General features: G+C 35.6%; 1 protein-coding gene across 5 annotated transcripts in view; it reads left to right on the plus strand.

Annotated features, from left to right (window-relative positions):
• The window catches only part of Elp1 (elongator complex protein 1), a 145,892-nt gene that overhangs the window by 30,974 nt on the left and 87,090 nt on the right, over positions 1–27,828 (plus strand). For all 5 annotated transcript variants that reach the window (XR_013032332.1, XM_076517610.1, XM_076517611.1 and 2 more), the window contains 4 exons: positions 735–820; positions 1,021–1,120; positions 4,616–4,706; positions 9,284–9,407. Coding sequence is in view for 4 of the 5 variants with exons in the window: in XM_076517610.1 (XP_076373725.1) it covers positions 735–820; positions 1,021–1,120; positions 4,616–4,706; positions 9,284–9,407 (401 nt within the window). In the remaining variant the exon portion in view is untranslated. The remainder of the gene's footprint in view (positions 1–734; positions 821–1,020; positions 1,121–4,615; positions 4,707–9,283; positions 9,408–27,828) is intronic.

Genomic DNA, 27,828 nt, shown 5'->3' on the forward strand with positions numbered 1-27,828 from the left:
TTTAAAAATTTTTGAGTTGTATGGGTGGCCCTGGAGCACATGCTTCAAATGTCATATTGTTAATCCAGCACTGAACAACACCAACAAACATATGTACAGTTATTTTAAACAACCAGCTACAAATAAAGCCAAACTTGTACACCATTCATGAACTGGGATTCTTTCCAACTTGCACTAAATATCACAGGTGGCTTGTAAACCTCATAATTAACAAGTCAAAGATTATTTCAGATTGAGGTCAGTCTTGTAGAGTTGCAAACTGTTCTACTTCTGGTAAGACACCCCTATTTAGAGATAATTTGTGTTACTACCAACTGTTTTCAAAGTGCTCATTTACTTCAGTTAGTAGCTAATTCTTTTTCATAGGGTGTTATTTCAAAGTTGATTAAATGGCATTATAATGACTAATTTGCACATTTATAACTTCAATTTTAATGTTTATTCCTGGCTATGTAATGTTGTATAGCTCTGATTACACTATTTTGCTTTATTGTGCAATATAATTCTAAGTTACTGTAAGTATTTATCTCATGTTTTAAAATTAAGAACAGGAAATAAACCTTTATTTCTTATTAATTTTTAGAAACACTGGGAGAGCTGTAATATAAGGAAGTAATAATATGTATACTGTATGTACTATTGATTTTAATGTTGACATGAAACCATTATACAAATAGTACATTTATAAAAAAATTAGTAATGAAGTTTATGCTATGTACATTTACCTTTGTTAGTTCAACATGTAAGAGTTGGTTGGGGGTCAAAAGGGACTCAGTTCCATGGATCAGAAGGAAAAGAAGCAGCAAAACTTCAAGAAAAGGTTTTTATTCCTCATTTCTATGTGTATTATTTTGTATATAGTGTTATATATTTTAACATTTTCTGAATCTTATAAAAGAGTTTTAAACTACTTGAATATTGCTTCTACTAATTGAAATAAGGTTATTTCAGTACTAATCTAGTAAAGATTGGAAAAATACATTTTAGATGTGAAAAATGTTTTTTTTTTCTTTATATTAGACTATACAGCATAAGCTCACTTGGGATGATGGGCAAACTCGTATCTGTTGGAGAGGGGATGGACAGTTTTTTTGTACTTCTTTTATTGATCCAGAAAGAGGTTTGCTTACAACTTGTTGGTAAAGGATTACATTTAGAGACTTAGTATCACACAAACACCAATGTAACTTTAATAGCTTAAATGAAATATTTATATATCAAAAGAATAATTGTAGGATAAAAACAAGTTGTATTTTTTTCTTTTTTACAACAATTGTATGAGTTATTTTCTTTACGTTTTCACAATATTGTAGGATGGAAAATGTGCACACTTTTTCCACATAAAAATTTCATAGGTACAAACAAATATTCATAGTTTATTTTTTACATTTAATGTGCCAGTCACTATCCAAAAGGTTTCTCTTTCTTCCAATGTTTTAGACCTGTTTATGAAAATTATCCTACAGTTGCATATTCTGCAATGAAAGGATGACATTCAAGATGGTGACTGATAACAAACATACATAAAATCAAATATCTCTTGACATTGGGTTATGCCTCTATATTCTTACCTGATTTTTGATATCTGTTATTAAGTCTTAATTTATACAATTTTATGTACTTTTTTTTTTGTAAGGTTTGACTTGCAACTCTTTATGTTTGAGGTTTTTGTAGAGTAATTTTTAAGGTTGATTGTCTGGAAGGTAGCGGAGGGTAATATAAAATTAAACTTATTACAAATGTTGAGCACATTATATTAAACTCATTTTGGGGTCTTATCACATAGTTAAAGTCCATGCTGTCATGTGTGGTAAAACTATATCTGATGACTGTTCATCTTAATAGTAGCTTTGCAACTTAGTTTCCATTGCAAAATACTTTGTTGTTAGTATGCTTCGTCCAAAGCACAGAACATCTCTTTGCAAGTTTTCCTAATCTATCAAATATATGAAGACAGTGGTTACCAAGTGTTTGTTTTAACAGTCTTATCACATACAAATCCAAAGATGCTGTTTCTGGCAACTTTCTTTCAGAAAAACTTTATTTTATTTCTTATTTTCCATACTATAACTCTGTAAGGGGTTGGTCAATTTGACCAACATCATAACCACGATAAAAAATTAGGAAATAGTTTTAGATTACCCTTTTTTTTTTGTCTAGAATGACTGCATCCTATAATAGGGTAGTGGCAAACAAAAAATTTCACATAGAGAGGGTAGGAGTAAGTTAGGAATGCTAGATATGAGAGGAGGTTTCTATTAGAAATAAATTTTCAGTGTTGGAAAAAGTTAACATTCACTGATCATTCTAGCAGTAAATAACATGAATATTTAGTGACCTAAGTTGGTCTAGAATAAACCAAAGAGCGTGTAGGGCACTTGAGACTCTAGGAGGCAACTCTCAGTCTTTGTGGGCTGGGGTACATTTGTTCCTATCATCTCTGCATACAACATCTACTGCCTCAGGTCTACTAGCTAAATTTATGTTAGGTGCTAATTTTTTGTGGTTCATAGCATTTAATATAAGTGTCAATTTTTTTGTACATTTTCACTGCATTCAGCAGTATTAGAAGCTCATTATTGATCTTGATACACAACAAGTAATGCCTAAGCTATAGCTTGTCTTTCACTTATTTTTGTAAAAGCTATTGATTGGCCACTTGTAAAGTTTATCTATGTATAAGATAATCATTGCATATATTACTTATTGATGCTGCTGCCATAGGTTTTACAGCTACATGCTACTTATAATATAGTAGTATTTTCCATCTCATTGATGTTCCTCAAAACAAATAGTTATTCTTATAGAGATTCTTGGATATCAGTTATTAGAACTTGTTTCCCTTCAAGTACCAACTGTTTTAAGGATTACTTAAGGAAAGAGGTAAGACATCATATCCAAAATACAAATAACAAATATTTAATCACATAAGAACAAGTTACAACATGATAATATACAAGTGCAAAATAATTGCATGAGACCAACAAGGGTTACAGTTAAGACTAGTTAGAGAACTACTCTTGTTTGTCTGTGTGTCCTCCCATATTAAATTTAACTAAACCTTGAATAAAACATTAAATGGAGAATAATATCTTAAGTTACATAAAAGCCACTGTTAATTAAAATATTAATTACTTGTTAAATAAAAAATGCCCACTTATTTAACTTGTTGTTTCATGCCCTCTTAGAAATGAGAACCAGTTGGATTTACTGTAGTTCAAAAACTTTGTTAACTTACAGCAAACATAACCAATGAAAATAAAAGTAAGAACTTTACTCATATTCTGTCAAGTAAAAGTTAGACAAATATTATAATACCCTTTGTGAGAGTTATACTAGTTTTCTTGGAAACTGAAAGATGAAAGATATACTGAATACTATATTTGTTCTGTATGTGACATGCTGAAGATCTCTCACTGAAAGTTAAATGCATGTGAAATTACATATTTAACATCACACTGATGCGAGAGATATAGGAGTTCCTGGGTAAAGTTAAAGAAAACAGAATTTCTATGTGTATCTAAATATGAGCTCCAAAGTATAACCATAAATTTCGGATTGTGAATAATACAAGGAAGACCACAATCTGCACTTTTAGCATGCAGACAAATGTATGGCTGCCTACAGCTTTTATCTGATTCACTGATAATAATAGTGTCAAAAAGAGTAGTTGTAGAAAAAACATAGTGTAGAAATTTTACTTATTGACTAAGTGGGTGGAAAGTATGTTCCTGTAATATTATCTAAACAATCAGCAAGTGAACAAGATTTTACCATTTAGCAGGCCAGTCCATCTGTGTTATGTTGCTGCTGTGGATAAAACTGAATAACAGCTAACAACAATGTCAGTTACACCTTTCTTGTTCTAAAAGCTCATATGCCATTTAATTGTTGAAGGGTTTACATGAATAAAGAACTTATTAACACACAAGTAGTGTCCACAATTGCAAACTAGCACCAGCCTAAATCAGTAATATAACTGTTAGAGCGAGTATAGTATAACTTGATTTGTAGACAGATAACAATTGTTATGTTAATTAATTCATTATATATCACAGTGTAAACAAGAAGACTGAGTTACTAGTAAATGATGAAATATTTGTATATTTGGTGATGATGTTTACCTTTTTTGGGGGCTTGAAAGACTAGTATTAGATAGTTTTACCACATAGCTTCAGAAGAAACGTTTTACATTTTTATATATTTGAACTTTCAAATAATGTTTTTACAGTATTACCTTATGCAAAAATGTTCTTGCATGAAACAGCCAAGTTGTTGGACTTCTTTATTAATTGTTAAAGAAATTTAAACATAATGGTGGGGATATTGAGGCATGAGGCAGAAACAGTGTGCACATAAACTCTTGAAGACCATAATGTTTTACGAGATTATTTTTAGTGTTTTTGTGAAAAATATTATCTGGCTTGTAAACAATTCTTAATGTATGGCAATATTTACTAATATTTTGTCCTGAAATATTGTCATCCACTCTACATTAGTACACCAATTAATATTCTGTATGCTACTTTTTTGTCATCTAATACCTCCCAAAAGGAAGAAAATAATGCATTTTTTTATTTAAGAGTGTGGACATTTTTTGTATTTTTTTGTAAAGGATGTAGGATATTAAAAATATGGAACAGAGAAGCTGCACTTCAGTACGTTGCTGAGGAAGTTGATGGCTTAGAGCATCCACTGGATTGGAGGTAAGGAATGTTGATAAGATTTGGTAAATCATGTGATACAACATGTGTGTAGGACTGCACCAGTTAAGATTTTCTTGACTGACACTGATAGATGATGATTACCAAACTATATCACCCAACACTAATATTTACATGTACTGCAGGTGAGGTACTTTAAACTACTGAAATAAATAAAAATTTCATCTGTAGGTGATTTTTTTTTTCTTTTCAGGTTGACATTGTAACAAAGATTTACAAAGTTTTTCTTGGTGTATTTCTACAGAAAAATATGAGTCATAAAAATGCTTTAAAATATTGCATTATAGTTTATGGAAACACTTGGTAAAATAAATTGCATACATATGTAACTTCACTGTTAGTGTACTATTGTAAAAGCTTGGTATTGTGTTGATCATGTTTGAGATATTGACAACATTAATAAAACTAATGACCATCATGTAACATTACATGGCCATGATGAGAATTGTAATGATTACCACTGGGGCTATTGTATGAAAAAAATTCAAAATTCAAATGGTAAGTGTTAGTATTCCCCACAACAACGAGTAGAAACATTGTTTTGTATTATCAGTTGCAACAACAACGGAAATTACATTTTTCGTTGGTCTCAGGTGTGGGCACCCAATGATGGATTTATCTGCTGGCATGCATTGGGAGGTCAAATTTTACAAAGTCTAACCTTCCTCCTCAGACTTTGCCATGGTAATGAAACTGCTAAGCCTTTGTTCATCTTTTTTCTCCTTTCAAGTTTGCAGATCGTTCCTATTTGTGACCTTGGGATTTTCCTAGGCCTAATTCGATCTTATTGGTGTTTCTGTTTCAGGTGCATTCTTTTATTTCTGTCATCTGTTTCTTTTTTACATTGTTCTCAATTATTACATGTCCCATTCTCCACTTTTTGTTTTCCACTGATATACAGGTTATTACTGTTTCTTTAACCTTGTATTCACTTGGAGAAATGAAGTTGTCATGTTCCAGTGACCTCACCAGTTCATTATTTTTTACCATCAGATAGTCTATACAGGGATGGGGGGAGCAGATTTTGAATCTACTGTTAGTCTTCCACTTAATATTCTATCGTATCTTTCCTCTTTATATTGGCTCTTAGAGGATTTCTACAGATATCATGAGGGATTTTTGCAGATACACTTTAGCCCTTACTTTGTCAACCAACTACACTCATCACCTCTTTTCTGTAGCATCTCTAGTGGGCTAGTTGTTTCAGCTAGGGGTCCTACCTTTGATCCACCCTATCCCTGTGCATTTGGGGGTCTGTTATGATATCATCATCTGTTGCACTCTAACTTCTCCCTTACATTTCCATTCCATAGACCTTTTCGTTCAATGTGCCCTTTTGGTTTAACCACTTTTCACTTGCAAGATTCTGTTACTATTGGAAATGTGATCCTTCTCAGCTGTGTTCGTTTAAGATTCCAGCAGTAAATACTTCACATATGATTGAACCCTATGCAGGATCCTCTTTTGACTCCATGTACCTTCCTCTTTCTCTGAGTGATAATCTGCAGTGGTGGCTGGGCTAAACTAATATGGTAGCAGGCATGCCTGTTCTTCCCCTGGTGTGGTGGACCATTGGTCTACAGTAGATGCTGTCCTACTTATCAAATTTCTCAACCTTTTTGCAGTTTGTGGGATGTTACACCACTTCCTTTCTCTTGCTTCTCACTATTTGGTGATGGTTCATTCAAACAACTCTACAAGAGTGGCTTGTATTGACTACAAAAGGGGTTGAGAGATCCCTGTTTTTGGACTTTGGATCTTCTATACTGTGCTCCTGCACATCACTTTCTTCTTATCACATGTTAGATGCCAGATGCTTTTAGTCCAGTCAAAGATTGTCTTTCACACCCTGAGCCACATCTTTCCCACTGAGTAGTCATTCAATCTTCTTAGCCTGGCATGGCCAGGTGGTTAAGGCACCGAATTCGTAATTCAAAGGTCGTGGGTTTGAATCCCTGTCACACCAAACATGCTTGCCCTTTCAGTTGTTGGGGTATTATAATGTGACGGTCAGACCCACTATTTGTTGGTCCTTGGAATGAAGGTCTGGAACACATTAAGTCACCTTTAGCTACTTCCATTTGCCCATCGTCAACAAAAGTGTTCTGTTCAGAGTTAAGGTCTTCCATGTTGGTTAGCTGTCAGAGGATTTCCTGCTGACTAGCCAACCTTCTGTGGCTTGGCTGGCAAAATTTCTCACCTGTCTTTTTTTACTGTGGATCTGTGGTTTCTTCACTTATGGACATTGCTGGTCTGTTTATTTTGCCATTGATGTTTTATGTATTCCTTATCATCCTACCTATCTTCTCATTTCTCCTCAGCAACATGGCAGCTTGGGAAGGTTACTTCTTTTCCTACTCTCTGTTTCCAGACTGTACCCTTGACCAGACCCTGGTAGATTGCTGTTTCCAGTCTAGGCCCTGTAATGCTCTGTGGGAAGTGTTGCCTGGGCAGGTATTCTTTAACAGCAAAATCCACACAGTATGCCATGTTGACCATCTTCTCTTATCTATGGCTTTGCACAGTCACTGTAAAGATGGGGTTGTCCCACAAGATTGCTGAAAGGTTACCTACTTTGCAGTAGTTGTATCATAAATATGTTCATTTGAGTCTCTACCTGCAATGGACTGCATGGGTAAAGCAGAACAGAATAGTTGCCCATCTGTGCTGTGCCTTAAGAGAAAAAATTGGTATAGACTGCTTTTCAAAATAGGGTATTGTGGTCACCCATTGCACTGTCTCCAGTGACAACAGTCCTCTGGGTTCTACAGCTTATTTTATTTTCTTTCTTCAAGTGTAGCATGGGAGTTCTTACTGCTTTTGAGTTCTGAGTTGCTGGAGTGGTGGGCCATGGAGGCTTCCTCCTGAATGATTTCCACTATACTATTAGATATAATTATTCAGTTAAAAGTAGAGTGGTGGCATTCTTCTGATGTAGATGAGACGTAGCCTTCAGAGGAGTTGATCCGTCCACTTGCTAGTGGACATGACCTACTGACCACAATGCATGAGTTGATCCATCTCCAGACCAGATGATGTGGCCTACTGAAGCATTTGTGCAATCACAGGAGTTGATTAATATCTTTCTGGCTGTTGTGGCTTCCTGACTATATATGCAGTTACAAAAGTTGATTTATTGCCTTCCTGGAAGACATGGCCTCTTGGCATTATACATACTATCACAGGAATTGCTCCATCACCTTTCTGGATGATATAGCTTCCTAATACTATTTATACTATCATAGGAGTTGATCTAATTCCTTCCTTGATGACATGGCTTCTTGATACTCTGTATGATACCATAGGAGCTGATCCATCACCTGTTTGAATGATGTGGCCTCCTTTACTATTTACATGTTTCACAATACCTACAGTACCTATATACATTACTATGGAGTTTATCCATTAGCCAGACTGATTGATATAGCCTCCTACTGTCCAAGATACAGTGAGTTGATTTGCCAATTTAAGGTTGATGTGGCCTCCTATTACACATTCTGTACCATCTGGAATTGATCTGTTAGGCATGCAGTTCACCTCTTTTGACTGGGAGCCCTCATCCTACATTTACAAGAATGTTGGTTCCAAGCATTGAGGTGTAACATTTGAGTGAACAATCAGTGTAAGACCTTGCACAAATTAAATCCATTCTCTTGATGCCAGATGACCAGTTCTGGTTTGCTCTTGGATGTTGATCTTTGTTTTACACCCAGGAATTGGGGCAGATCTTAATCTCCATTTCTAGAGCTGGAGGTGAAGACACCATGATTCTCATGTGGAAGTCAGTACCATGTAGAGGAGGTTTTTGATGTAGTTGACTTGCTGAATATTGTCCGATACACCCTAGCCACTCTACAGTTTTTGCCATTTTGTTTTACAGAATTTTACATACAGGTTAAGAGTATACCTGGCTCAGAAGTGGTGTAGTTCCTCTACTCTGATCTTTAGAGATCTTTTTTTCTTTTGTGGTCAGGGGTATCCTTTGGATTCTTTCAGGGGTGCATTTGTTTTTCCTTGCATTGGTCCCCCCTCCTTTGAGTGTGAGATACTAACTAACATTGTGAGAGGAGGTGTGTACTGTGTTAGAAGTTATAATTTTACTGTACTGAAAATGTATTTCTACTTGGTACATGTTTATCTCACACTCTTCCCACTCTTTCTTCTAACTTTTCTGGTGCTCATATCTGTTAAACTTTGAAGTGAAGGTTCCATAAAGGAGTTTTGAGTTATTCACATGCATCATGTTTGCATATTATGCCACTGTTGGTTAACAGGTGACACATGATATACTATTCCAACAAGGGGAGAGTGCAAGGCTTTTGCATGCATAAAGAAAAATGTTTTCATATAGAGGAAAGCACTGATTGAGAACAGCTAAACTTGTGAGAGATGGGTTTCATATGAAAAGAGATGGTTTTATCTGTTAAATTTTCTTTTTCAGCAGTAAACCAATATTTGTATATAAAATTACATGATTGAAAGTTGATTTTTCACAAAGAAATTGTGTAAAAAATTATTTACATGTAAAGTCATAAGTTTTTACTTTTTTTATTTTGTAGGTCATCTGGTAACCTCATAACTTCTTCACAGACAAAGCTAACCAAACACGACATTGTCTTTTTTGAAAAGAATGGTCTTCGACATGGAGAATTCACTCTTCCATTTCTTCCAGGATCTTTCAAGGTGGGAAGAGAACTTATATATATAAAATACACACACACAAATTCTTTGAAGTAAAATCACTTTAAAAGTCTTGAGATGTAATCCACTGAATTCTTAAAATCATAGATAATTATTTGAAGCTCATGAGGTAATGCTCACAAAAAAAAATTCTGCTTTTTATGTTTAAAATTACAACTATACAGAAAAAAAAGCAAAATATGTTTAATTTTCTGCAAAGATTAACACTGTGACATGTGTCTGAAGTTTAAAAAAGTTAACTGGTAAGAAAATTCTAGAGCAGTATTATTAGTAAATAACACTGACATGATGTAAAATAATTGGGAAGATTGTAACTTATTATAGAAGTGCTCATTTGTTTGAATGAGTTATGGTGAATTTAATTTTAAAAATTTACAGTGATCTAAAACATAATTTACAAGACATTTGAGGTTTCTGTTGTGTCCTACTGGAAAAAAAACAAAATCTACCATGTTCTTAAGTGTTGTTAAACTGCTATGGATGTGGCACTTGAAAATTACAAAGTGCTAATTGTGTAGACTTATGAAACATCTTGAACACTATTCCAAATAGTGCAAAAACCATTAAGATGTAAATCACTTGTTCAAGCTAAAATAGTACTTTAATTAATTTCCTAAAAGAATTTGAATTTGAGATCTTAATGTTGTCCTCAGTTGCCTTTCTATATCTTCATTTGAGCTCATAGCTTCCTGTTCTGTATATTATCTATCCATATAAAACCTTTTTCTTCTCTTGTTGGCTTGTAGACATTGAAAGTTGGATTTATTTTCCACTGATGTCTCTTGCACCTTTTACCATCTGACCCATGTTCACTTTTATCCTGATAGTACCTTCCTGTCAAAAACCTCCTCTGAATGTGAGGGTAATGTTGCTTTCACTTTGACATCTATTACTTTTCTGTGTCTCCACTCATTAGATTAGTCCCCTCAAAATATTTTTGGCTGCTCATCTTTGTTGTCCTTTGGAGGAGATTATTCCAGTTCAGCATTTTCTATGATGATTCATTTCTCCATGCTCTTCAACACATTTTTTCCCAAAGTTTATGGTCAACACATGCATTTTCTCTTGTGATACATTTCTCCAGATTCAACACATTTTTTTCCCACTTCACTAGTGGAGGTTGATAGCCCTTACTATTTAACAACTTTTAGTTGATTAGGTGCTGTACTAAGGAGTCTTCTTCTTGAGTGTATTCAATTCTACTTGAGAATAAGGTGATTGTGTTCTGTCAGTGTAGTTAACATGACTGTCTTCCCATAAAGGATATGATATAAGATTCCCGATGCTGTACAGTTTGACCTGGATTTTTCTATGAGATTTCTAATTGTAGCTCATCCCTCCACTGGGAACCTTCCTTCCTAACACCCCCTCGGTGTGGATTCCTGTACGTGGTGAGGGGACCTCCCAGGGAAGGTTATGTTTTGTCTGGTTACCTTCTCTGGGATCTAAACATCTACCCACGTGTTTGCTGTGCGTGGTGACCCGTTAAGGGGAGGAGAGGATCATGGTGGTTGAGGGGTCCAACCCTAAAACACCACTTTGGCCTTGAATTCCTGTAGATGGGCAGCCTTTGGGTGGCCCCCTTGGGTCAATCGGCTAGAGTCAACCAAGTGCCAGTGTTGGAAGTTCTCAATGGGTGTTGTGGACATTGTGCCTGATATTGGTGTTTGGGTATAGTGCTCATGAAACCCTGGCATTGCTGCATTGTTCTTGCATGACATTGTAGTGTGTTCCCTCATAGGGCTCCATGGTGGGTGGGGTCAGTGGGTACCGAAATTTTTCTTTTTCCCTATGGATCCTCCTTCAAAAATTTTAAATAAAATAGTGAAAAAACAGTCAATAGGTAAACGACCACGTCTTGAAGACTCTGAGCAGCAATCTTCAACATCTGTAACACATGTACCCCATTTTCTTAAATTACATTCTCTTTCAGAAAAACCTTTAGGGCAAATGTCACCCTTTTTTTATTCAGAAGGGACTAGAAGGTCTTTCTGGCTCTCCAAAGTCAGTAAAGAAGCTTCGATCTGGAGACATATTAGTTGAAACATCCACAACCCAACACAGTGAACTCCTCTTGAATTCAATGGCAATTGGGGATATACTTATTGAGGTTACCCCTCATGCTACCTCATGAATTCATCACGAGGAGTTATTGTTGAGAGGGATTTGAAGAACGTCCCTGAGTCAAAGATTCTCGCTGGTCTCTCCACTCAAGGAGTTTCTGTAGTGAAGTGCATGTCCACTTGCAAAGATGGAGTTACACTGCCAACAAATACCCTGGTTTTAACATTAACTTCACCACGTGCACCTGCCACCATCAAGGCAGGTTATCTAATTTACAGGGTACGGCCATACATTTCAAACCCTCTCCAATGTTTTTAGTGTCAGAGGTTTGGCCACTCAAAGACATCATGTTGTGGTTCCCTGACATGTGCTCCTTGTGGTGGCAAGGACCACGATGCCTATGAATGTGACCTAAACCCACATTGCGTCAACTGCAATGGTTCTCACCCTTCCTACTTTTGTTCTTGCCCAAAATGGTTGGAGGAAGAAGAGGTGCAGCGTTTGAGAACGACACATAACATTAGTTATCCTGAGGCTCGGAAATTGCTGCCCACCACACCATCTCGGACATATGCTGCTGCAGTGGGAGTGCAGACAGATCTCTCTGTGCCTTTTAAGAGAATTGTTTTCTAAACATATGGAAAGCCTTTTGACCTCCATGGTTAAAAAGGTTGATAAATCGACTTCCACACACATCTCTGTTCCTCCCATGCATTCCAACAAATCTCAAGATCCACATCCTTCAGTTTCAAATACAGGCATTTCTTCTGATACATTTTTTTTCTCACCCCAAGAGGCAAAACAATAATTCGTTCTCGTCCTCAGTCACTGGAATCCCCTTACAATAACAAAGACCTGCCCAATCTACCAAGGGCATGGAGGTTGATAGACCTCCTCTGACTAAGGACAGTAAGGAAAAAAGACTTGGTCATAAACAGAAAGGTTCTCCAATTACTTCGCCTACCCGTCATTAAAAATGGCCACCTTGATACAATGGCACTGTCGAGGTTTACATTCTAATCTGGATGATATCAAAATACTGATTGCTTCCTACCATCTTGTATGTCTTTCCTTACAAGAAACATTTCTAAAACCTGCTCACCATTTGGCAGTTTTCTCTGTACAGAAATGACAGGCTGTGTGATGGACGAGTGCATGGAGGGGTGGCACTATTGGTTGATCAGCATGTGCCCACCCTATCTTTGTCACTCAACACACCCTTGGAGGCCGTCGCCATACGTGTTTCCTTGGGTCATACCATCACTGTTTGTTCCCTCTACCTGTCCCCTGGTGAGACACATGATCAATCAGACCTTGATGCTCTCATTGAACAGTTGCCGTCTCCCTTTCTACTCCTGGGGGACTTTAATGGACATCATCCCCTCTGGGGAAGTGCTGTTATTGATGGGAGGGGTCGCTCTGTAGAGTGTATGCTCTCTGATCACAACCTTTCTCTTTTGATCTCTCAGTTTGCTCTCCTTCATCATTCTTCTATTTCTCATGAAGGATTGACAATAATCCACTAGGTAGTGATCAATTTCCTATACTTTTGAGAGAGACTGGCCATGGTTGATGTCACCATACCTGCATGCTCCGGTGGAAGCTGGATCAGGCAGACTGGTCCACTTTCACTGCTCTCGCAGAACTTGATCCTGCCATCATGAATCAGCCATCAATAGACGACTGTGTGGCAGTGGTAACTGGCTGTATTATACAAGCAGCTGCTCAGTGTATTCCTAAAACCTCGACTTGTTTTCCATGATATCCTCGTTCGTGGTGGAATCCTGCTTGCCACTTAGCACGGAAGGCTCAAAAACGGACCTGGGATACTTTTTGTAGATATCCCACACCTCTTTTCTTTTGAACTGACTGTCTTTTTGACTATAATTGTCCCTTTACACTGGTGGAACTGAAAATGGCCTTTCATCAGTCTGGCAGTACATCTGTTGGACCTGATGATGTACACTATGACATGCTGTGCCATCTATCTCCTGCTTCTCTTGATGTCCTGATTGTTTTCAACCGGATCTGGCAGGAGAATGATTTCCTGATGCCTGGTGCCAAGCTATTATTTTACCTTTCTCTAAGCCAGGGAAAGATCCCAAGATTCCTTCAAACTACCGTCCAATTGCTGTGTCGAGCTGTCTCTGTGAGACCTTAGAAAGGATGGTTAATGCTTGTTTTGTTTGTTTCCTCGAATCAAACGACCTCCTTTCACCCACCCAGTGTGAGTTCCGATGACAGCACTCCACCACAGACCACCTAATTCTACTTGAAACATCAATCAGAGAAGCCTTTCTCAAACGCCAACATCTTGTATCAATATTCTTTGACATTGAGAAGACTTATGACACAACTTGGAGTTATGGCGTTTTGCGAGATCTCTTTATATATGGGTTACGTGGCCATTTACCCATGTTTGTTAAAAATTTTTTAATGGACAGAAGATTCCAAGTTCGTGTGGGTTCGACACTTTCCCATTCTTTTCTACAGGAACTTGGAGTCTTTCAGGGCTGTGTTTTGAGTGTCACACTTTTCAGTATAAAGATAAATGTCATCACTGAACAACTCCCTCTCAATGTTTCGAATGGGCTTTATGTCGACGACTTTCGCATCTCGTGTCAGTTGTCGAACGTGAGATATATTGAGCGGCAACTATAAACTGCCCTCAATCGACTACTGAAGTGGACTATGGTTAACGGCTTTAATTTCTCTCTCTCTAAAACCGTTTGCATGCCAACGGGGTATTTACCCTGATCCTGAACTTCATATCGGTGAAGTTTCGCTGCCAGTGGTCCCTGAGACCAAGTTCTTGGGGCTTATCTTTGACCGTAAGCTGACCTTTATACCACACTTAAAGCAGGTACGGGTCAAATGCACAAGAGCACTGAACATCTTCCATGTCCTCTCTACTGCCAGTTGGGGGGCAGATCGATGTTCTATGTATATCGTGCTCTTATTCGATCAAAACTTGATTATGGATCAATGGTCTATGACTCTGCCAGACCCTCGGCCTTAAAGATGCTGGACCCCATTCTTCATCGAGGACTTCAACTCTGCACTGGGGCTTTCCGCACCTCTCCAGTTCAAAGCTTATACGTTGAATCTCATGAACCTTCTCTTCACCTTTGCCGTTTGCAACTATCTTTACTATATTCTTGGAAACTTAGTTCCTTACCAAAGCATCCCACCTGGGAATATGTTTTCCTTCCTCAGTGGGTCGTACTTTTTCAGAACAGACAGTCTGCCATTGCTCCTTTTGGCCTATGCATCCAGGCACAATTGGATGAATTGGGTCTGTCCTTGGATAACATTGCAGAATTCACAGGTCAGCCCATCCCACCATGACTTATTACAGCTCCCAAATGTGACCTTTCTTTCAGTCATCTGAAAAAGGCTGATATTCCAGATTGGAAGTATCGTCTTTTATTTAATGAACATATTTCAAACAATCATTCCGTTCCAATTTATACAGATGGTTCCAAATCAGGTAATTCAGTGGGCTCTGCCATGATTTGCTGCGGTTCGGTGATTGCACGCAGAATCCCCTCTACAGCTTCTGTGTTCACTGCTGAACTGTACGCCATATCTCTTGCCCTGGATCATATTGAAGCTGAGCAGTACTCCAACTGTACAATTTATACTGACTCGCTTAGTTCTCTACTGGCCCTGGAATCACTACACGTTGGCTCACACTCTGTTCTCGCTGATATTCAAAACTGACTGGCCCATTTCTCATTAACTGCTACTTCTATCCAGTTTTTCTGGATACCAGGCCATGTTGGTATTTGCGGGAACGGCAGCTAAATATCTGCTCAGGCACTATTACCACTGTGCCTAATCTGTACATGGACTATGGTCCTGTATTCAAGGCTTGGCTCCGTGCCAGGTGGCAGTCCACATGGAGTGAGCAACTCGACCACAAGCTTTTTCAAATAAAACCCTATATTGGGCTTTGGCCATCTAGCTTCCATAAGGTTTGGAAGGAGGAAGTTGTTCTAATTAGACTACGCATTGGTCACAGTTTTTTAACTCATTGTTTTCTTTTATCTGGAACTGTTACACCAGTGTGTAGTTTGTGTAACACTCAAATCACTGTAAGCCACATTTTACTTTCTTGCCATCGTTACGCCTCTCAACGACGGCACTATTTTAAACATGTTTTTTCCAGGGTTTATCTGTAACATTGGACAGTGTTATTGGTGATGGTGACACTGTCCACCTTGATAAAGTTTTTAGTTTTTTAATGGCCATTAATCTTTTTTTTAATCTCATTTAAGTGTTGGATATTTATTCATTACACCTTTTTATTTGTGGTGCCCTTTTCAAAGTTTCAATCTCTCTTGTTCAATTTGAAATTGGAAAATGGCCAGACCATTAAATAACCCGGAACCGGGACTGGAAAGACCAACTTCAGATGACTGACGGTGGTTCTTGTACTTGCCTGTTAGTCTTCCTGGCGGGTTATGATCATTACCATTCTGCTACATGAAGTCCTTTACATCTTTATAGACTGGATGTGAACATTGGGTTTATGCCATTTTATGTTTTTAATTGCTCTTTTGTTTATGCCTTTGTTTCCTTTTACGAATTTTACTACATTTACTTTACTTTTACCTTTTTAATGGACATTTGGCTACTCATTATTACGATTTTGCTATATGTCTTTTAAAACTTCTATTATTTTACATTTTGATAATGGATGCTCTGACACATAACGCGGAACCAGGACTGGAAAGACCAACTTCAGGTGACTGATGGTGGTTCTTGAACTTACATGTTAGTCTTCCTGGTGGGTTATGATCATTACCATTTTGTTAGAGAAAGTACTTTACAACTTCTTTTACTCTGCTTTCTCTCTTACCATTGTAAACTAGGTGTCAACTTTGATTTTATGCTTTTTCTGTTTTTCAATGATGTTTTGTTTTACCTTCATTTCCTTTACTGTATTTTACTACATTTAATTTGTTTTTACCTTTTTACCAGACGTTTGGTGCAAATAGCCAACCTTTTTTGTGCCACAAAACATTAAATCAATCAATCAATTAACCTTCCTAACACTTTCTGGATGTTGTATCCTGAGCAGAGCAAGTGGTGTTGATTGGAATTGGACATTCAACACAAGTTTTGAACTGGAGTTGACCCTCAATGTTGCATTTCCATTTTCCTACTGTTGTCTGAATGTTGTTTCCCAGGAGTATTGGTGTTGGTCATATTGGGTTTGTGGAATGTAAGTACTTTTTCCACTCTAGTTTCTGGGTCTGAGATAAATGGTGGAGAACCTTCTTCCTACCATTGACCAGTTGATCCATTCTAAGTGCTGCTGGATTTGGACTGGAATTGACCTCTCACTTAAGTTCCTATGTCACCTAGCCATTCTACATCAGTGACAGTTTTTTGGTTGTACCTGTCTTGTGACACATTCCTTCATCTTGGGTAAAGAGTACGTTTGGTTCATATGTGATGTGGTCTCCCACGTGTGCGTTTCCTCTTCCTTGAGATGTTGCATTTCTTTAGTTTTTTTCTCAATGCTTTCTGGAGAGGCTAGTGTAAGTAACTGTTACACTGAGTTAATGTGAGGTTTTGTTAGCATATCAGAAAGTAATAGTTTTATACACTGGAAATATAATTTCTATAGGTTCTAATCTCCTCTCACACTTCACATTCATCCTCTCCACTTCCAGTATGCTTTTATTATGCCTAATCTCAAATTGAAGATTGAGTTCTATTGTACAGAAAGAGTCATCTGTGCTAGGAGGGTGTGTTTTACTTGTTTTGATGGAAAGTTGTTGCATTTACATGCAATGATGCAGCTATACTGTATGACAAAAACGTGGAGATGAGTGGGAATATAAAGGCTAACAATAGACAAAAATTTTGTAAATAGAGAAACATTGTTTTGTGAGAGAGGTAAGTATCTTTTGCAGATATTTTTCAATGGAAAATAATAAAAATGCATGAAATCTTTTGAACACTTCTAAATAACCAGTAAGTAAGATGTACAACACCTGAACCAGTAAAGACACCAAAAGAATTTTAAATATGACTGTTGCTATATATGTATGTTGAGAAAAACAACAAATGTCACATTGTTAACATCTGATGTTCATGAGTTTCGTATCCTACAGTGTCTTCATATTCCAAATGGATCTTGTTTTTAAATATACAATGATATCTTCAGGAACTTGTTTTATTGATGTTTTGACTAACTTTTTCCATTGGCCATATGTGTGTGTCATCATATTAGGTATCTCACTAATGGGAAATTTATTTACTGAATAGACTCCTGAAATGTCTGTTTCTATTTTCCTAGATAAACTATGCATCCTTTATAGGGTTGTAATTTATTTCTTTTTCATGTTTATTTTAGTTTTTTCATTATTTTTATCCTGTGGATACATGCTTTGTATAATACATGTTGTGATATTTTTTTTCAGTTCTCATTGTACTAACATTTCTATCATTAATTTTACCATCTAGGCCTTAATAAATTTAGTGTTTATATATCTGACTTTTTAGTTTTTCCATGGGCATCTATTCATATTTTTTAAACAACTTTCCTTTAAAGGCAAACTCTGTTATAAGTCCTGTTGAATATGGAGTTCATTGATTTGGTTTTTTTTTTTGCTTTGGGCCCCTTGATGTGGATTCATGTAGAGAAGGTTCTGTACTTTCAGTTTACCTCCTCTGGGATCTAAACATCCACCTGTGTGTTTGTTGTGTGTGGTGACCCATGAAGGTGAGGAGAGGATCCCAGTGGTTGAGGGGTTCAACTCCAACACACCACTTTGGCCTTGAATTCCTGTAGACGGGCAGTCCTGGGGTGGTCCCCCAAGAACAATCGGCTAGTCCATTTAGGCTGGGGTCAACTGAGTGTCAGCGTAGGATGTTTTGAACAGGTGTAGTGGACATTATGTTTGATACTGGTGTTTGGGTATATTGCTCATGAAACTCTAGGATCGCTGCAGTGACCTTATATGGCACTAAAGTGCGTCCCCTTGTAGGGCTCCATGGTGGGTGGGGTCAGTAGGCACTGAAATATTCTTTTTTTATTATGGATACCCTTCAAATAAATAATAAACAAGCATGACAGCATAGAGAAAAATCCAATTACTGGCAAACGACTGTGCATTGATGACTCTGTACAGTCACATACACAATTTGAATCTGTCCTTCGATTTTTAGTTATACATTCTTTAACTGAAAAACCCTTAGGGCAGATGTCTCCATGAGGTATAGTGAGCGGCAGCTACAGACCACTCTCAATCGTTTACTGAAATGTACCACAGCAAATGTTTCTAGCCCCTCCCTCTCTCTAAAATCATTTGCATGTACTTTTGCTGGTTCAAAATCAGGTTACTGTATGGGCTCTGCCATGGTTTGTTGTGGTTCAGTGGTTCATGCAGAATACCATCTACAGCTTCTGTGTTCACTGCTGAACATGTACACTATTTCTCTTGTTCTGGATCACATAGAAGCTAAGCAGTACTCAAATTGTACTATTTATACTGGCTCACTTAGTTCTGTACTGGCCCTGGAATTGCTTTATGTTAGTTCTCACTGATATTCAAAATGAATGGTCCATTTCTTTTTAACATCTACTTTTATCCAGTTTTTCTGGATATGAGGTCACGTTGGTATTTACGGGAATAAGTTCGCTGACATAACAGCTAAGTCTATCTGCTCTGGCACTATCACTGTTGTGCTTGTTCCATACATTGACTATGTTCCTGTATTCAAGGCTTGGTCTGTGCCTGTTGGCAGCCGACTTGGAGTGAGCATTGTGAAAACAAACATTTCCAAATAAAACTCTCTATTGGACTTAGACCATCTTGTTTCTGTAAGGATCGGAAAGAGGAAGTTGTTCTAACTAGACTATACTACAGTCACAGTTTTTTAATTCATTGTTATCTTTTATCTGTTACTGATGCACCAATGTGTTGTCTGTGTAACACTTAGGTCACAATAAGCTACATTTTACAGTCTTGCTGTCTTTAGACTGTCAACAAGGGCACCATTTTAAACATGTTCTGTCTCAAGATTTATTTGTAACGTAAGACAGTGTTATTGGCAATGATAACAGTGTTCACTGTAGAAATATTTTTATTTTTTTAAAGCCATTAATTTTTTAATATTAATTAATTTTTTTAATTTATACATTAGCCCTTTTTTATGTGATTCCCTTTTGAGAATCATGGTACATCTAGTTCAATTTGAAATTAGAAGATGGCCCTAACATCAAATAACTTGAAACTAGGACTGGAAAGGTCAACTTCAGGTGACTAATGCTGATTTTTTAACTTTCCTGTTTATTTTCCTGGTGAGTTATGATAATTACAGTTGTGCTACAGAACATTCTTTACAACTTGTATTACTGTAGTGTTTCTCTTACTCCTATAGACTGGATGCAAAAATTGGATTTTATGCTATTTATGTTTTTAATTGAAAAATTAAACTTCGTTTTGTTTTATCTTAATTTCTTTTTGTGAATTTTACTAATTTTACTTTAATTTTATCTTTTTACCAGATGTTTGGTGCAGATAGCCTAGTTGCTTTGTGCCATAAAACACAAAACCAACTAATGTGGTCTTTGAAGATTTTCATTGCACTCACACAAAATATTTTATTTCTGTATTTATTTCCTCTGTTTTTGCCACCTTGATCTCATTTCTGAGTCTGTCTGTACATTTTACCTAGATGCATCTTGTGTTTTATATTCTGTTTTCTGCTTTTTATTTACAATATTTTAAGGACCATGTGTGATAACTGTATTTTGTATCCTCTTCTGATGTTTTTTTTTTTTTTATCAGATACAGCATTTGGTGTACTGTGAGACTTTGCTTTGTTTTTCTGTCAGACTTGGTGTTCCCTGTCAACTGTGTTTGTCGGTTTTTAATTTTTGAACATCCATTATTCATCATGTGCTGTCATTTGGTGTATGAAATATTTCTCTTTTTGACAGATACCTTTTGTGGTGATTTTTCCTTTATTCTTTAATTCTTATGATAATTGCCCTTGGATATTGAGTTAATCTATTTTTCTATGTTTTTAGGCTTACTAGGACGTTTTTTTTTCCTTTTCATATGAACTTACTCTGTATTTTTAATGCCAAATTGTGAACTCCTGTTTTTGTATTTGTTTTTTATAATTCTCCTTTACTTGGAACCATTGTTTTTCTTCTTGTAAATTTTATTTATAACTTGAATGATTATTTTGTGTTTTTTTCCTTGATGTTGATTTGTTTGACATGTTAAATTGTTAGATGCAGTAAGTGTTCTGATAATACTAAATTTTTTTGCTTTTCTATCTGGCTAAGGAATTGAAAAGGATTGAATTAAGTTTTTTTATGTACCTGTAAACCTTATTTTCTGAGATCTTTAGATTGTTTAAGGTCTCTGGTGTAAGGTGTTACTATGTATCTGAGGATGGCTGGTATGGGTATTAACACTTTTACTAAAATATAGCAGAGAACAGTGTTTCAACCTCCTTAAAGTTAAGATTAACTACAATACTAAATATGTTCTGAATTTGTGTATGTGTAAACAGTGAATGGTGAATTATTAGCATTATTGTACATGTGAATGTTTGATAAGCTTAGTCTTCAGTGCATACTTAATAACATATAACTAACATTCTGTTGCTTATTTGGATAATTCAAACTAAAGTTGTGTTTTGAGATTTGAAATTGTAGAATAATTATAAGAACTTACAGAAGTAAGAAAGAAAAATAATAGTATGTCAACCACACTATATATGCTATATCCAGTGTCAATGAGACCTTTTATCCAATACCAGAGCTGTTTGGAATAGCTGGGATATGAAAGAAATTGTAATGGTTGGGACGCTTACATAAATACATCAGCAATTAGTATAACAGCATCTGTTTCAATGTGAACCAGCTTAAACTGTTAAACTGTAATTTTTTATCCATTTTTTAGTTATTAAACATTAGAATTAGGTTTATGATTTTTATTATCTTCAAATTATTTATTTAACATCAAGTTGTTTTATCATCAATTTTATTTATTTAATTTTACTATGAACTAACTTGACATGTCATTCAGAAGAACTGGCATATCAACAAGTCTGTCTTTTTGATATCAATAAAGATCGTGTGTCCAGAATGGTAACCGAAAACTCTGATCATTTTTCTCTGTTGTTAATTGCAAAGCTACAGGTATTGAAACCTGGTTTTCAGTTTTTAAAAAAAAGTAATAATATGCAAATTTACACTCATTGTTGTGAAACATGCAAAAGCACAGCATTAAAAAATTATCTCAAATTGCTCTAAGGTTCACTGTGCTCTAACGTCTACCAGTAGTATATTGTATTTGCAATTCATATTTTGGAATATTTTGTTTTTTATGGTTTTGATAGTATATTATTATTAAACATATGAAAATATTTTGCTTTTAAATAGTTATTAAACAAATGTTTCTGAATGTCAAGATTTGTCAAAGTGAAACAACAGGTGTCTGAAAGAGGTTTAGAATGAACAGTTTGCAAATCTGAATTGGACTGAATGTGATCTTCAGTTGCCTTATTAGAACTAGTTGTAGGTATATGTTAAGGTCAGTATTGGAAAATATCAGTATAAACTATTATGACTTACTAACTGACAGTTTTTAATACAGAATTTTTAGGTTGATGTAATAGATTTACATTTAAGGTAGTTTGTTTTCACAAATAGTTTTATCAGCATGTTTTACAGAGAGACTTTATTCTTCATTAACTTCTAAGGGTTTTTTTTATTAGTAACTCCATATGATTTACTTAACTGATAAATTTGTTTGCAATACACCCTTATTTAGCAAATTTTCAGAGCCATTTCATATCTAAAAATTGTTTCATTAACAATAAAGTGCAAGTCGATGGATAAAATTCACTGTTTTTAGGAGCAGTATTTCATCAATAATCCTAAAAGAAATTGTAATATAACTTCATTTAAGCTAACTCATTACTTAATCCTTTATATTTGTGTTAGTAAATTTCCAGAAAACGGTAGTTTTGTGGCATCCTGCTCACAGCTGCTCAGATGCATTCTTGCCTGAAAAAATAGTTGTACATGATACTGTGTTTAAACACTGGTTGGTTTTTTTTAATAAGAACGTATAAAAGATTGAATTTTGTTACAAATTACAGCTATAATAGTTATAATTAATAAGTATACTGAAAATAAAACAATCAATACAAAAAATTTGTTGATTTAAAACAATAAATATTTAAAGATAAATTTGAGAATGTATTTTTGTGATGATTAGGCTCCCATTCACTTTTTCCACTACAGTTTCACACTAAAATGTTTAAGAAAACATGCAAGTAATGGATTACCTTGTTGATCTGTTTGCTGTACAGCTTATTTAAAAATAATATAATGATAAAAAAAACTTTCAGTATTAAATCATATACATTGAATATTTGTTAAAGTTTTAACTTGTGTACTTATTTAAAATTATTAATTGTTTTGAAATGCATATTTACTACTGGCAGGATTTTTCCCTTCATGGTGCTTTCAGATTCATTTGTAATTATTAGGTTACAGGCTTGAGTATGTTATATTAAGATTGTTTTTAAATATGATACAGCAATTTACATAGCTGCTGCAGCAGATACAAAGTCATGATTGGACAACATGTGTCATAACTACATTTTGTCATTGTTTGGTTTTCATAGATATTGTGTTACTATAAAAAATGAACTATTTTGGATCTTGAGAATAGTATATAACTTTCTGATGCAAATTATTCTTACATTTATATCATGAAGATGTGATCAAATGGAGGATTCAGAATATCTTTTGTGTGTAGTGGTATTGGAAAAGAAAGGAATATTTATTAAAAGGAAGCTACTAGGGATTTCTGTTGGATCATTCTGTAGAAATGGATGATGAGAAATTGTAATCTTAATGCACTACATGAATTACAGAAGGCCTTTAAGTGGTTTTGGTGTGTATTGAACATGACACTTATATAATGGAATCTTTTGCAGTAGAAACTATACTTCAGAGTTATTGTTTTAGCATAATGTATTGAACTTACTGTATAATAAGATTTTACATTTTTGTATTTTCAAAAGGAAGAATTGGGAGTTTTATGGGTTTTGGAACATCACTGAAAATTATTATAATTTATAATATATAAATTGTTTATAGCAATTCTGTACTGTTTCCCTTAATAGGCTTAATTTGAAAGTAATTATTTTATTTTTACTTATAGTACTTTGTATTCTTGTATTACTTCTTAATGCCATACATTGAAAAACCATAACCTCTATAAGACTATCAACAGAAACAAAAAGTAGTCAACAATTTAATCCATACTACAGATTAGAAGCACATCAGAACTGTTAATTATAATTATCTTTCTTTTTATATATATAGTATTTCACTATTGAACTTCAAAACATAATATTCAAGATCTTCTTAATTGTTAAAATTATAAGTGTTTGAACTTAGAAAATACTCTTGAATTAGTTTAATTAAGCATGTATTTATAATATTGATGATCGTGGTTTATGGTCAAGTTACTTTAATCTCAGTCATGTAATTACTAAACTTTATTTCTGAGATGATATCACACTCACAAACAGTTTAACTATCTTCCTTGAGTATCTGTCAATAGTTTTGAGGCAGTTTTCCCCCAAATCCATTAACTGTGCTACTGCACGATGACATCATCAGTGACAAAAACCCTTCACCACTAGGAGGGTGATCTGTCACCATATACAGTAATTCCCATAGTGTATTTGCACTTAGAAAAGTTCATTATTTTCTCCAGCACTTAATATGACAGACATGCATCAAATGTTTCCAGTTTGCTGAGAATTGAATTTTTAAAGAAGCTTGTGTTATGTTATACTTTGTTTATCAATAGAAACTTAATATTAAGGGCACCCTTTCAACTGCATCCAAATGCTCTCCATACCAAGGTGCCCTTAATATCAAACATGAGTCACACAGAACATGGATTCTATATTCACCATACTAACTTTCTGCATGTTAAGTCCCCTCCATTTTGTTTTGTGTGTACATGATAAGGGTGGTAGTGAGTTGCTCATTGTCAAGACATGGAGCATTGTCTTCATGATTATTGATCACAAACTTTCAAAGTACTTCTCTTCAGAGTTTGAACTGCTAAACATTTCACATTTATTTTCTGCATTTATTTTACTGTCAAAACTGAAGAAGAAGTCTACTGAAAATAAAACAAATTACTGCTTATGTTATTAGACTGTTTGTGACATCGTAACATGATGCTCTAGAGAGCAACAAAGCATTTGCACAGAAATAAGTCAGCTTGATCCTTGTTCTAAGAATGTGATGTGGAATATATCAATTTGTTTTTCCTGCAGTATTTAAAATGAGAATAATAAGGTTGCACGTTGATTTTATGAAAACGTTTATTACAGTGCATGGTTCGGAGCCAATCCAATAAACCTCACAAGTGTCTGAATATGTGTCATTCTTCTTGGATTTTTGGAATTTATACCATACAGGCAAACAAATAACTGGTCATTTTATTTGGTGCCCATTTAGAGAACAAGACTAAAGACACTAGTATTCCTAGTTCTCTAAAGTCATGATCTTAAGAAGTTCATCACCAGCCCTCTGTTTTCTTTGGTTTCTTGTGTGTGTTGGCTTTGTTCTGCAACTACTGTTCCTCAACCAGGTCTATCTGTCCCTCATCTTTCTCTTACTTCTTCCAGACCTTCATTTTCTACTCATTATTCTTTTACCCAACATCAGGCTCACTGCCCTAATTGCCAGTAACCAGCTAGCTAGTTTGGGACCCTTTGGGGCTGGTTTGTCATGATTTGCAGACCTTTGGACACAGTTTTCTGCCAACAAATGGGTTCTTCAGGTTTTTACCCACTGTCTGTTTCTGCATCCATCCCACTGCATTCTTAAGCAGTTTTATTATTTCATTCTCTATCCAATCCTGACTATCTTCAGTATTTTGAAGAGGCAGAGTTTGATATTTTGGACATGTGCCACTGAGAAAGTTCATGATTCCTTTCTGGGTTTTTACTCTCATCTGTTTGTAGTCCCCAAGAAGATGAGGTATTAGTGCCATTTGAGTGATTTTTGTTTTCACTCATTCAATATTTGGTTTTCCAACATTTTCAGATGAGAAAATTTAATTTCTATTTTTTGTTCATTTTCACCCAGACTGGGGTGGGTGGTATCAGTATTGTTGTTTAGAATGCATTCATCCATGTACCAATTGTCTCATCCTTCATGTGTTTTCTTCACTTTGTCTATCATGGTATATCATCTTTCACTTCTGGGATCTTCTTTTCAACATAACATTGTCCCCCTTCATTTTCAACTGTGTTATAAGGACATTCACTCATTATCTTCATAGAATGGGTCTCCAGTTTCATTTTTACATGAACAGTTGGCTTCTCCTAACTTTTTCTTGGGTATAATCCTCCTACTACACTACACTTCACAAGATTGCATATCTGGGGTATCTCAATGAGATCTCCAAATTATTCATTACACCTACTCAGTATTTTTTACACTTTGGGAATACTTTTCAGCTCTTTTCTCAGCCATGCTAAACCTTTCATTTTCTTGAAACTTCTGTAATGTCTAGTCATGAAGATTTGAGACTCTCCTTTTCATTCTTTATGAGAGGTTTTAAGGATCATGGCTTCACTGCAATGACTTATTCCCTTATACCATGGAAGTGTTCTGCCAACTTCTCTGGCTTGTGCTTACTGGCTTTTAAAAATAAGGTTTCATGATTACCTGTTGCACTTTATTCACTGAAAGAAAGACCTTTCTAGTCTGAAGGACTGATTGGAATCTAGGCACTTTCTCTTCATCTCCCCTATGCAAATTTACTTCTCACTCATTAAATGGAGCATAAGAAACCCTTGACCAATGTATTAATCATGGAGAACCCTCACCGGTTGGACTTAATCTTGGTGGCAATACAAAGAAGTACTGATATAGTGAGAAATGATGGCACTTTCAGAGTATAGCAGGCCCCCCTTCATGTATATTGTCAAGCAGCCTGAATCTGCTTATCAGAGCTGGGGGTGCACACAGGCTATTGACTGTGTCATCTTCTTACAGCTACACTCTGTAGCTGTAGAGTTGAGGTGTGCATATATCGCGTATGGACTAATATTACCCAACTATAGTACCCTTCTTGTACAGCTGGAGTATGTCCTGTGGAGTTTGACACCAGAGTTTGTTTAAGTGAACACACTGTATAAAAAAGTTGCTGATGTGCCCTCTTCCTTCAGCTGAAATTTGCCCTGTAGAGTCTGATGGTAAAGAGTTTAGATGAGAACATAAAGTATGGTCTGAATGCATGCCATCCACACTACATATATTAGGTATCTTTTCCTCTTGTGTGCAAGTTCTTGGATGTTCATGTCCACATTATTTCTATTCCTGTGAAACATGCAATTTCTTTGAAATTTCTTCCATTCCTCTACAGGTGAAGAGTATACCATGGATGAGAAGAGATGCAGTTTTCCATAGGTATGCTCCTATGCAACCTTTGTCAATGGGTGTCATACCCCATAGGCTTCTTTTGGGCACTTTCAGCAGGATGCCAATCTAGGTAAATTTACACCAGTTCTTCCACCATTTTATTCTGGAATTCTAGTACAACTGTGAGTGGAGGTTGGTATCATCTTTGAAATCAACATTTTCATTACATGAACATGTATTTTTGGTAGATACCTCTTCACACTTTCCCATCCATCCTGTACACTTCCTATGCGCTTTTTCTGTAACTTTCTTGCCTTGTCAAAGAATGAAATTTTATGAGTACAAATGTACAGGGGAGTTAGGCATGGGGACTGTTATTAACTTCCTATTAGTGGAGGGGATTTGTAACTGATTATTTCCTCATGCATAAGAGCATTTTGCATAATATCATGTGGGAGTTGCCTCTAGTCTACTACCAAGTGAATCTCTCTAGTAAATGCACAAGGAAGATAGCTAAACTATGTGAAGAGGTATATATTGGAAATATATTATCAGGTAAGGAAATTATGAATTTTTATAAGGCAGTTTTATATCAGTACTTTTGAATACAATAGTGTAGTAAAAATATTTATCTAATTAAGATAAATTCAAATGAGCCAGAATATCAGTCATTGTCATCAAGATAGATTTTTTGTCATTACAATTTAGCAGTGAAAATATTGATTCACTATTTATATACGAACATTGAATTTGTTCTTAAAATGCTAGATAACATAGAATAGTTTTGGTCATTATAGTAATATATAAATATTTAAAATAATGGTATATGTATTGACTATACAAGAACTGAAATGAGATACTCTTCTAATTTCTACCATATGCCACATTGCA

Source organism: Tachypleus tridentatus, chromosome 8 (assembly GCF_004210375.1).
Source record: "Tachypleus tridentatus isolate NWPU-2018 chromosome 8, ASM421037v1, whole genome shotgun sequence".
NCBI lineage: Eukaryota > Metazoa > Arthropoda > Merostomata > Xiphosura > Limulidae > Tachypleus > Tachypleus tridentatus.